At 45.6% G+C, this 13248-nt stretch overlaps 1 protein-coding gene across 1 annotated transcript in view; it reads right to left on the bottom strand.

Annotated features, from left to right (window-relative positions):
- PYROXD2 (pyridine nucleotide-disulphide oxidoreductase domain 2) overlaps positions 1-13248 on the bottom strand; it is a 332144-nt gene that overhangs the window by 216051 nt on the left and 102845 nt on the right. The window contains exon 5 of the mRNA XM_085606329.1: positions 10634-10789. Within this exon, the coding sequence (XP_085462455.1) occupies positions 10634-10789 (156 nt within the window). The remainder of the gene's footprint in view (positions 1-10633; positions 10790-13248) is intronic.

The raw sequence follows: 13248 nt of genomic DNA, 5'->3' as shown, positions 1-13248 counted from the left end.
CATACCGCAGACAGTATTGAACTCTGATCTAAAGGGTCACAGCGTGTTGCTTCTGTGGTGCTGAAAAGCCAGTCAAAAACCTACCAACTGTGTTAAGTTTATGACCAAGTGAGGCAACGGCAAATGAGGGACAAGGCCAAGGTCACACAATGAGTGAACTAACACGACGAGATTCCGGATCATCAATTCACAAATCGTGACTCCAAATTCAGCCCTTGTCCGCGAACCCGCTCTATTCTATAACTTCTAAAAATATTGTTCACATCTTAACTTAAGGAACGTCAATGCCTCTTGTCCTTGTCTCACAAAGATTGTCCCCGCCATAACGCTGGACACCATGCATGCAATCTACTAAGATACGTGCTTTTGATACAGCAGGCCTTTGGTGGAGAGCAGAGGGACGTTTATGGCAAAAAGGAGCACTAAAATATTTAAAATTAGTAATATATTGCGTGAAAGCTGAACAGGCACACTTCTATGGAAAAAAACAATAAAATAGTGTTTTTCTTTCAAACTGACATACAATTTGTTTCAACATTATGTATTTCAGAGCAGGGGCGCTTACATTAAACAAAGAAAGACAGTCACAGCAGCCTTGGTGCCGAATAAAAATATAAGCAAAAGACACACAATTGATGGACAGAATGCAGAACAAATCAAAACATTCACCCCCAGTTAGGAAATCTGGGTTAAATCCATCATTCTTTTGCTCACCATACCACACCAATTGCTCTTTTTGCATTTGTCCCCCTAAGTGGGACGGGTATGCCCAGATGTGGGTCCCCTGCTCTCCATGCTACTGGAGTCAAACTATCCCGGCTGATGAGGGGTGAAAACCTGACACCGGTCCTAGGATGCTAGTTTCCAGACCAGGGAGGACCTGGCCTAGCAGTTCGGGCTGGATTGTTCCCATTGGGCGCAGGGTCAAGACTGATTTGCAAATGGCTGGGTCCAAAATGGAATGGCACAGGGAGCAAAAAACAGTGGATTTAGTCCCAGATCTCTGTACTGGGGTGAATGTATGACATTGTTCTGCATTCTGTCCATCAACTGTTCTTTTTGAATAAAAATATAAGGCCATTTTTTGACCTTTTGTTGTATTACCGTAGGAGGAGCGCTTTAGCAGGCCAAATGCCATTTTGCCGGAAGGAAAGGCGATTCCTGCACCATTCCTGTTTGAAATACATCTTGATAAATTCATGGTTGAAATTAAAGTTCGGGAATAAAAATACATTTAGAATTATCAGCATGCTGCAAGGTTTCGCACGATTATCAACGGCTTTTAACCACAACTGAAATATACAGTAATTTTTTTGTTGTACTGTGGGTAAGTTGGACAAATGGTAACATTCACCCAAATAGTAACTTCTCAGTGCTTAAGAGGTGAAATACAGATGGAAGACAAAGAAGAAAATGACTGATGAGTGAAGCTGACAATAGGATAGCCAGGGCACCTGAGTTCCGAGGCAGCCTGGCATGCCTTCCTGCTGACCAGAACTGGCATTGTTACAAGCGCAGAGCACTCAATGCTTGTTGAGAGCACAGAGTGGATACAGAGGCAGTAACAAAGGCGACCGAGCTGTGCCAAGAATCAATACATATACTACAGGTCCTTCCTAAGTGGGATGGGGGATGAATCCACAACTATTGGCCCAGAAGTAAAGATCATTGAGCATCTTAATCAAAACTGGAGGCTGCACTTTACTATTGCTCCTGGAATTGAAATTAAGCCACGTCACAGGGCCCAAACAAACTTACTTTGTATTAGTCTCTGTGTGTGGAAACCCTCAGCAACAACTTGATGTGTGCTGAGGAAGATGGACCCAAATAGACATCATGGATCAAAGGTGATCCCATAATGCTTACCTCCAGGTATGGAGAGAGTGGCGGCTCATGTTCCAGCACACTTATTTATTTATTTATTTATTTATGGCATTTATAAAGCGCTCTATAACCCTACGGGCATCCTGGCGCTGTGTACATAGCTAGAAACTCTGTGCAACAGGGAGAGCAAGGAAGGGAGTCTTAAGAGTCTGAACAGTTAGGTTCTGGGAAAGAGCCAGGTTTTCACCTTTTTTCAGAAGGCCATCAGTTCATCTGTTTTCCTGATATCAATAGGTAGGCTGTTCCACAGATGTGCTGCCGCTATGCTGAAGGCTCTCCCACCACAGGTGACTTTCCTAAACCTAGGGGTGTCAATGAGTCTGGAAGAGGATGATCGAAGGGACCGAGTGGGTTCATACCACTTAAATTTGTGTTGAAGTGGACGAGGGCCCATCCCGTGTACTGCTTTAAAGACAGTGCATAGGGATTTGAACAGAATTCTCTGGCGTACAGGAAGCCAATGGAGATCTGCCAAGGCAATGGTAGTGGAGGCTCTTCGCCCTCGAGAGAGAGTCAGTTTGGACGCGGCTGCCTGAATAGTCTGAAGTCTAGAGATCAAGTAGGCAGGAGACTCCAATAATAGGGAGTTGCAATAATCTAGGCGGCTGAGAATAGTGCTTCTTACTACAGTGGCTCTGACCTGTGTTGGTAGAAGAGGCAACAGCTTACGCAGCCCTCTTAATAGAGCGAAGCAGCTGCCTACCTGCTTGTTGACATTGGTCTCGAGACTCAGATTCTCATTGAAGCTCACTCCGAGGTTCCTTACTGACTTTACCGGGGTTAATGACTTCCTAGGCTCCAGAGGCCAGAAGTCTGAGGGAAGACTTCTGGTGATTCTGCCTACTTTGCAATGCATTATTTCAGTTTTATCACTGTTGAATTGCAAAGAGTTCTGTTTGAGCCATGATGTCATTTCCCGCAAACAGGAGTGGAAAATTTCAAGTGAGTCTGCCTGAGTACCATCAAGGGAAATCACCAACTGCGTGTCATCCGCATAGTTGATCACGCTGATGCCGTAAGTCTTGATGATGCCCAACAGGGGTTGCATGTAAATATTAAAGAGTATTGGGCTGATTGCGGACCCTTGTGGGACCCCGGAAGGAACAGGAGCAAACTCCGACTGGTACGGAGGGATTGCTACTGCCTGCTGTCTGTCTGACAGATAGGAGTGGAACCAGCCAAGCGCAGCTCCCCCGACTCCGATGTTTTGCAGTCTGGTCAGTAGGATGTCATGGTTTACCGTATCGAAAGCGGCGGACAGGTCGAGCAGAATAAGAGTTGCTGACTCTCCCCTGTCCGCCCTCATTCGTAGATCGTCCAGTACCGTCAGCAAAGCTGACTCGGTCCCATGTGCTGGTCTGAAGCCAAATTGCTCTTCCTCCAAGATGTTATTGGTTTCCAGAAAGAGGGCCAGGCCTCTGCTGACCAGCCGTTCCATGATCTTGATTGGATAAGGCAAGAGTGATATGGGTCGGTAGTTTTTATGGCAGCTTGGATCAAGGTTAGATTTTTTCAGCAGAGGAGTGACGACTGCTAATTTCCAGTCCCTTGGTACAGTACCTGTATCAAAGGACTGTATACACAGCCGTCGAAGTACTGGAAAAAACTCATTCCCAAATTCCTTTAGTATTTTGTGCGGGAGGGGGTCCAGCGGGGATCCTGAAGTTGTGCTAAGGGCTGTCTTTACAAATTCTGATTCTGTCGGGGTATCGAAATTCTCCAGGGTTGTCCTTGGAGTGAAGGATCTTATAGTTCCTTCATTTTTCTCACTGCTGCCCTGCACTCGGGGGGAGGAGGCATCCTTCATGTTCTCGATTATTTTTGCGACTTTTTCCTGGAAGAAGGAAGCTAGACCATCGCATAGCTCTTGTGATGGTCTGATTTGACTGTTGACACATTCAGGGTGAGACAGCTCTTTAACTAATCTAAAGGTGTCGCGGGATTTGTTGGAGCTGTTATGAATTAAATCTGCGAAGTAGTTAGCTTTGGCGATATTAATTTCCTTCTTATAGTGCCCTATTTTCTGCCTCCAGGCCAGCTTCTCCTGTTCTAAATAGTTTATTCTCCAGCACCTCTCCGCCTTTTTGCAGATAGTTTTCAGTTCTCTCAGTTTATCGGTGTACCAGAGCGCAGAGGGTTTCCCTCTTTTTCTGATAACTTTCAATGGAGCAATATCATTAAGTTGCCTAGTTACCTCTTGACATAGTAAATGGTAATTGGTGGTGATATCATTCTCAGGAACAATCGAAGTCCCAACTAGACTGAAATCAGACTTCCCTTCCTCTTTCCTTTTTAGCAGACCCTTCCAGTCGCGGCTAATAAAGGTCCTGGTCTGTGTGTTTGTTGATTCTATGTTAAACAACGTGTGGATGTTAAAAATTATAAGATGGTGGTCAGACCAGTCTACTGGTGAAATTATTCCCACCGTGACGAGATCCTCATCAGCGAATATTAGGTCCAGTATGTTCCCATGCCTGTGTGTGGGGGTGGTTATCCATTGTTTCAGGCCCAAGTTGTTGCAAGATTGAGTAATACTGTGTAAGGCCGGGTGCGATTGGTCGTTGTCCCCTAAATTGAAATCTCCCAATATCAATAACCTGCTGTGTGATAATGCCATGTTGTTGAAAACAGTGATCAGTTCCTGTTGTTGCATTGCATTAAAATGGCCCGGCGCTCTATAGCAAATTAGGCTAGTAATGCAGTAGCCTGAGTCATTTCTGATCGATATCCCGAGGATTTCAACACATGAAACATCATCAATACACAAAGTAACAATATTTAGATCTTCCCTAAAGATGATTCCTATTCCTCCCCCTCGTCCCGAGGTCCTGGGTTTATGTGCGATCTTGTATCCTACCGGACATGCCGGCCCCAATTCAAAGTCTGCTCCCATCCTAGTCCATGTCTCGGTAACAAATAGGATGTCCAAGTTATTGGACTCAATAAGCAGTTGTATTTCTGTTGCATGTTTCGGAAGGGATCTAACATTTAGTAATCCACTATTTAGTTTTCCCTTAATGGAGTGCCTGTTTTCCATATGCTTCAGGGAGGAAGATCTGACGCTTGAGGTCTGATCTATAATCGATAATGATTTTACAGGAAGGGGTATAATCTGTGGCAAATGGCCTGAGCAGTTTGGACAGGGTTTGTTATCTTGATACTTCAAGTTAGGGAATAGACGTGGGCAGTGGGCTCTGCCGGATAGTGGGTTCAGCAGCATCAGTGCCTCCCTACTGTACCTGTAAGCTCCGGGGTCCAGCGTCGCTCGGGCAGGGGGGGTGGCCCTGGGCCCGGTCTCGGCGCGGACGAGCGCAGTCGAGCTTGCCTTAAGCGCGCCTTCGGCGCGCAGGCGGCGCGCCCGCTGCGCTCGTCCGCAGCGCATCCGGCCAAGGCACATCCTTAAAGGAAGTAGAAAGGAGGGGCAGGGGGCGCGGCTGCTGGCAGTAGGCGTGCCTGTCAGTTCGGCCAATGACGTGCGCTCCTTATGAAAACACCGGCCCGCGTCAGCGTTCTAAGCGCTGGGCGGGGATGGTGTCTATCTCCTTATTAAAATATAACAAATGCAAACAGTGACAACGTTAAAAGCAATTTAAGCACTCACAAGTCCCTGCTCCCGGCTGTGCCTCAGGAGTGATAGCTAGTGACGCTGCGCTCTGTTCCTGGCGCGAATTTAACAGATAGGGGGCGCGGCTGCTGGCAGTAGGCGTGCCTGTCAGTCCGGCCAATGACGTGCGCTCCTTATGAAAACACCGGCCCGCGTCAGCGTTCTAAGCGCTGGGCGGGGATGGTGTCTATCTCCTTATTAAAATATAACAAATGCAAACAGTGACAACGTTAAAAGCAATTTAAGCACTCACAAGTCCCTGCTCCCGGCTGTGCCTCAGGAGTGATAGCTAGTGACGCTGCGCTCTGTTCCTGGCGCGAATTTAACAGATAGGGGGGCGCGGCTGCTGGCAGTAGGCGTGCCTGTCAGTCCGGCCAATGACGTGCGCTCCTTATGAAAACACCGGCCCGCGTCAGCGTTCTAAGCGCTGGGCGGGGATGGTGTCTATCTCCTAATTAAAATATAACAAATGCAAACAGTGACAACGTTAAAAGCAATTTAAGCACTCACAAGTCCCTGCTCCCGGCTGTGCCTCAGGAGTGATAGCTAGTGACGCTGCGCTCTGTTCCTGGCGCGAATTTAACAGATAGGGGGCGCGGCTGCTGGCAGTAGGCGTGCCTGTCAGTCCGGCCAATGACGTGCGCTCCTTATGAAAACACCGGCCCGCGTCAGCGTTCTAAGCGCTGGGCGGGGATGGTGTCTATCTCCTTATTAAAATATAACAAATGCAAACAGTGACAACGTTAAAAGCAATTTAAGCACTCACAAGTCCCTGCTCCCGGCTGTGCCTCAGGAGTGATAGCTAGTGACGCTGCGCTCTGTTCCTGGTGCGAATTTAACAGATAGGGGGCGCGGCTGCTGGCAGTAGGCGTGCCTGTCAGTCCGGCCAATGACGTGCGCTCCTTATGAAAACACCGGCCCGCGTCAGCGTTCTAAGCGCTGGGCGGGGATGGTGTCTATCTCCTTATTAAAATATAACAAATGCAAACAGTGACAACGTTAAAAGCAATTTAAGCACTCACAAGTCCCTGCTCCCGGCTGTGCCTCAGGAGTGATAGCTAGTCCATCCTAGAAAGGGAAATAAGTTTGTTGCTGGACCTGCATAGGGACCTCACAGAAAAGCGACATGGCTGGGAGACCCATGGGAAGTGGTTCGCACTTTGCACTAGGAGAGACAGGTTTTCAGAAAATTCCTCACTACGGGCCAGAGTGTCTGCAAACAGTGTGACTACTTTACTCCAAACCATACAGAAGATTCTCCCATTTTCCTCAATCTTCTGATCTGTTTGAATGGTAAAAAGTGACCCAACAGCCAGGGATCCTATGATCCTTAGAGCTGTAGAGCTGCAGGCAACTTCCTCTGGGTAGAGGCAGCATCAGCACAGATACTTGGGCAGACAACATCAGAACACAGAAGCAAGTAAGAAGACCGCTTCCCTGGACCAGGAGGAGCCACTCCTTGAGCCGCCATGGAAGTCTCAAAAGGCTTTTGACTCAAAAAAGAACAATAGATTGATGCTTCCTGGCTGATCAGTCCATCAACCAGCCCCTACACAACAGCAGTAAGTACAATCTTCCATTTTCTGGCAAAAAAGAATATGCTATTTCATTGTCCTAGCCTTCTAAATATCAAAAGATGTTCCTTCTGCATGTCTTCTGGGATTGGCTCTGACACTACTTGCATCCAGTAATCAAGTGGGAGCATCAAAGTTGCTAAACACCAATCCTAAGTGTGTTTCTCCAATTGTGCTCATTGGAATCAAAGATTCAAAGCTGTCCTGAGTAGAGGCTGATAACAGCGGACGGCCATTTTTTTCCCCTCAAGTCACAAATCACAAGCAACACCAGGAGCCTTTGAACTACGTTTTAAGTAAAGCACCACTAGGCTGATAACAGCGGACGGCCATTTTTTCCCCTCAAGTCACAAATCACAAGCCACACCAGGAGCCTTTGAACTGCGTTTTAAGTAAAGCACCACTCTAGACAGTCAATAAATAACACACCCCTGTTAGCTATCATGGCACCACAAGACACCACCACATTATATGAGAGTGTATTCTGGTACAAATACACAGCCCAGGGGGCGGTTTTGGTGAGTGAGTCCTGCCTTGGGGCTTTGTTGCCTCCTGCTCAGCCTCCTTTAGCAGGGTGTGCCCCTCACTATCGCTTCCACTCTGCTGGTGGCCCCTGCTCCCTGGCGCACTATCTTGGGGGATAATAGAGTCTCCACTGACCCCATTACTGGAGACAGGGTGCGCATCATCCACCAGAACTACTGCACAGAAGAAGCTCTCTGGGAAGCCGGGGGGAAGTGAACGGGAAACCGACAGGCCGCAGGGGGTTTATTTCTTGCTCCCTGGCAGGTGGCGGTGAGTACTGAAGTACCCCCCATTTATCACAACGCTGCCAGATGCTGCATGGAGGAACACAGTTTCACCTATTAGTGATGAACAGCGGCAAGGGATCCTGCTCTGTCTACGAGACTCAGCTGGACAAATATAGCCTCCCAAGAGACTCCACCGCTGCAGCAATGGTGGAAGGACAGCAGACTCTTTAATTCCAAGCCCCTCTGACAGAGGAGAAACCCACCCTCACAGACATAATGGCAGCGATAATGAGAGGCTGTACTGTTCTTGAATGCAAAAGTGACTCTGGCTCCACTGAAGTCACCTTAATCAAGTGGATCTCCGCAATATGGGGGTCCACGTCAAAGAGTTGTGTGCCACCAACAATGCCTTAGAGGCCAAGCTGGAACATTTCGAGGGGCGGTCAAGGAGAAACAATGTCTGCATAAGTGGAGTCCCTGAACGATCAGAGGGACTGGCGGTTGATCTGTTCATTGAAGATCTTCTACCCAGTTGCTGTTTCGTGGCCTCTCCAACTACTTCTCCGTTGAGCATGCCCACCGAGTTCCTGACACTCCACCAAGACTGGGGGCACCACCGCATCCTTAATAGCACTCATCTTCAACTACCATGACCAAGACGTTATTCTGTAAACTGCTCCCAGTACGCCACCAGTCAAATGTGACAATGCCACCATCACCTTCTTCACGAACTATATTCTCTGAGTCCAAAAACTACATCGATCCTTTCTTGAAGTCAAAAAAGTGTTGTCGGAACGTGCAATAAAGGGCTCCATGAAATTTCAGGCGAAACTGTGAGTGATGACAAATGGTCAAACCTGGTGCTTCACCACCTCGGAGGAGGTTTGGGACTGGCTGGATGACAGGAGAGTGATTGGAGGTGCTGGACCCCAATCTCGACATGGAAGACAACAGACTGGTGCTAGGACCCTGAACAGGATGCAGGAGGCCGAAGGCTAGCAACAACGATGCAACCTGATATGGAGCAATACTCTTTATTGGGCTTCCCCAGGAGATGACTGACACCAAGCTACTGAGGCAGCTCAAGGCCTGTTCCTTGCTCATTCAAGCTGTCCAAAACAGACATTGAGACTGCGGGGCACTGACCCCTTGCCCAAGTTGATGATGTCTGTCAAAACTTGGGACTGGAATGCTCAACATTTTTTGACAACATTTGCGAGAACATATCTTCTAGTTATATGTGGGGGGCAGTTAGGTGGCAATCTGGTGGGATCCACAACCTCCTTTAGTTTGTAATATTTCTTGGGGTGACAGGCACTCTGCACAGTTGGGGGGCAGGCAATCTTAAGTCCATCATGCAGGGAGGCAGGGCGGGGCACAGTATTGGAGTTTTCATTGAATTGTTTGTTCCTTTTCTGTCATATCAGTGGTATGGCAAAGTTCTCACACTGAAAGAGCAGCAGTCCAGACTGAACATTCCTGTATATTCCTGTATTTCATCCTTTGTCCGACTCCATTGTCTAGGGAGTTCCAGCTTCGTCCAGTGCATCTAGTTCCCTATGGACTCTAGGATAGCGTTACTATTACGGCTGCCGCTTACCACACAGTCCAAGATCATAAATGGGGGTCAAAATACACTGGCTTTATCCGCATTCTCTTGTTGTTTGTTATCCATATCCACCACATTAGTGACTTCAAGCTTCAAGATCCTCTTCTGGAATGTCAATGGGTTGGGAGATAAAATCAAAAGAGGAGTGGGATTGCAATACCTTAAACGACACTCACCTGATGTCGTCCTCCTGCAAGAGACGCACCTTCAGGGGAACAACTGGTATCAGAATGGAATGTGAAGTGACTATTAAATACTAACAATCCTTATGTGGTATCTCATCATGCGATCTAGGCTAGACCTGATATTTTAGGCCTCCAAGAGGTCCATTGGCTGTAATAAGAGCACAAAGCACTGCCAACTATTGTGACTAACATGTACTGGGCAACCAGACAGATAGCACTGAGGGCTGATTTGAAATTGCTCCATCACGGTTAACAGATCCCCTTGGATCAGACTGGACGTTCTGTGATAATATAGGTCCACACTCCCCTCTTCACTTTCACCATAGCTTCAACTGCCGCTATAGAGGGATGAAAACTAAGTTCAACAACAACAATTTCTTTAACTGTAAATTATTTGTGGCAAATAAGGAAGTAAATAAGCATACAAAACAAATTCCTGGTGTCACAAGAAAAGGCATGTTTGCGGTGAATGGATGCTAGCAGAAAAAACATGCCTATTTCATAAATACTAAAGGAATATTGGTACTTGACAATACAATTCCCAAAGTGACGGTTACAAATCGTTAAATCAGAAGAAGAGTCCTCTGTGTTCTTAAATGTTATTGTACCAAATCATTATGGTACAGGTTATGTGGGCCAAATAAATATGTCATCTATAACTTGAACAAAATTAAGAAAAAGAAAAGACTTGAATTATGCAAATAAAAAATATAAACACCAAAATCTTTCTGTGTAGCTGTGATAATGTAGTGCAGTTGCATATGTTAACTTCATAATGAATAGCCAGTATTAGTATCTTTATGAGCTAAGAGTATTAACATCTTTATGAGCTAAGAGCTTTCTTTTCAGTGAGTTTTACATGTTGCCAATGTACCTTTAACTGACACCTGTGTTGCTAAAGCAGCTTATTGAATCTCACCATGCTCAAATATAACAATACATTAGTGTATGTCTATTTAAAGGAAGATAAAAACTATCCTCCATCAAAAAATGAAATTACTTTTAATCAGTTATTCTCCACAAACCTTTGCATCTTTCTGAGAAAATTGAGCAATATTCCTCTGGTTTTCTGCCATATCGCATCCCAGGAGGAGAGACCTTGGTGGCTTCCCTCCCACGCCCTGCTCCAAGATTGGCGTGAAAGAATGGGGGTCCCGGAAATACACCTTCAGCCCATGTTTCTATGGACAGAGGAGAGAAACATGGAAATATTAACATAGGAATATTTGTTAAAAGGACAAAGAGCAACTCTTTTAGTATAACTTCTGGAACTGCTTTGCATGGATTCATGACACTGATGTTGGTGATACTCTGCACCATGAAAGGAATTGTATTTAAGAATGCTTTTATCTGTATGTCTGGAAGTAAAAGTCCATCAAGAGGGGATAAGGTACCTCACACTCCATAATGAGTGGCAATATAAAAATATGGGGGGGAGCATAATGCGCCCAACTCACCACAATGATGCTCCCACCCAGTGCAGCACTCCCAGCGATGGTGGTGTGATGTCCACGAGCAGAAAAGGGAAGGACTTCCCCTCCCACCCAGTGGAATGCAAATCCTGACAAATCCTGGCGCTGCACTCAGCATGACAGCAGCTCCAGGATTGGTGGGAGCAGGCTACCCCAGTGCTCATTTCAATATTGGGGGCATGTGCCAGCAATCCCCTGTCTGTTCTCACAGCCAAAGGATTGCTGGGCATACAGTGCACATGTCGGGCTGGCACCAGGTAGCCAGCCGGCCAACTGGACAAGCACACTGAAAGGACCATCAGTAATGCTGCAATAGCAGCATTCAGTCCCACCCCCGCCTCACACTAGCTCTGTATACAGCACATCCTGGAGGCAAAATAAAATGGCATTATTATGCTTTTTTATTTATTAGTGTTTACTTGCTCTGCTCATAGAAGGCGAGACAATGCTCCTCCGCTACCTAGGAAGTGCTGCCCCTCCTTACACTACGGATTTAACAAATGATTGGTAGAGAATTTCAAGCAATGATTCACAGGTGCCATACACCGGTCACACTAGATAGCTTGCTGGTAAGGATAAGATTTGAAGAAAGGACAGGGATTGGTTCAATGGTGGTGTCTAAAGGTCATTAGACACTGGAGTAGGCAAACAAGGTTTAGTAACCAATTGAATTAGAAGACCAGGAAGTGTTTTGCATCAATAAAAATAACTAACGAATAGTGATATAATTGAATTCTTACTGGTTATTAAGGCTATATATAAATATCACATTCAGAGTGTTTTTGTTTATTCTTATACATTAGTCAGTGTGTTTTAATTGATTCCTAAAATGATAGCAGAGATGTGAGTCAACATTTCTCTACAATGCTTTTCTATTTCGTCTGACTCTGAGCTCTTCTAAATTGTAAGAAGTTAAAGCTGAAATGTCAGACTGCTTCTTTCAGATCCTGCCGAGGTCCTGTTTGCGCTAAAGTATACAAATAAGTGATGGGTGGAATGCTTGAATTAATCTCAGCCACTGGTAATTACTCAGGCCACATCCCAATACATTGTTATTTTGCTCACCATGTCACCTGAGTTAGGACCCAGATATATGCAAATCAGTCTTGACCCCGATCAAGTCGGAATAGTCCAGCCCGAACTGCCAAGCCAGGTCCTCTCTGAACCAAAACACAAGCAACCCAGGATTGATTTTGTCCTAGTTATGGTCTCATCCGCCGGGGATAGCTTGGTTCTAGTGACACAAAGTGCATGGGACCCACTTAGGGCCACACACTAAAGTATAAAAATGTGATGGATGGAATGCTTCTATTAATCTCAGCCACTGGGAACTACTTGGGCCGTATTCCAATCCATAGTTTGCAAATCATGTCAAAAATCGTACAGCAAGAGCACATTTGGTGAGTGGCTCCTCAGATTTTGGAAATAGTGGTAAATGCATAAATACTCTTCTCTTGCATAATTCTGCATAATCTCAAGGAGTTCTTAGATAATTACATGTGATTACATTCAGAGGAATTACGTGACATATGCCCACCCCTAATCAACAGCTGAGCAACAAATGGTGTCAAATGTTTTTAAAGCACTTTACGCTAAACCTGTCAAAATGCCTTTCACATAAATGATGAAAAGGAGAGTTTGGTAGAATTGTCACAAGAGATGTTCACAATAAAAGTAAACAATTGTGTCTTTTACAACATTTCGTGTTATGTTTGTTGCTGAAAGAATGATACACAGTAGTGAGATAGTGTGAAAAAACTGCTTTTCTATTTTATTTACTCTACTGACTAATGCTGTAAGGAGTAGTTTATGTTTTTGGTATTTGGGTGCCCCCTACACTTCTGGCACTCAGGCAAACTTGAGGTCTTCCTACAGACCTCTTTACCTGTCAGTCAGATAGACATTTTGTTGCTAATTCTTGAAATATACTGAAAACGTGGCTCGGAGGATGATTACTCGCTCACCACATAGTATTTGCTGTCTGGGTTATCATTCGGTCTTCTATGGAGTGCTTCCTGGCTAATGCAAGACAGGTTATTTACAACTCAAAACAACAGCAAATCATCACACTTTCTGTCACAATCACTCTTTTGTCACCTCAGGGTTCTAACCATAAAGCATTTCTTCACTAAAGTAAATGAAACAAAAAACTAATTGTTAATCCTCTG

This window comes from Triturus cristatus, chromosome 1_2 (assembly GCF_964204655.1).
Source record: "Triturus cristatus chromosome 1_2, aTriCri1.1, whole genome shotgun sequence".
Classification (NCBI taxonomy): domain Eukaryota; kingdom Metazoa; phylum Chordata; class Amphibia; order Caudata; family Salamandridae; genus Triturus; species Triturus cristatus.
Note: the sequence above shows the minus strand (reverse complement) of the source record. Positions and strands in the feature narration are given on the sequence as shown.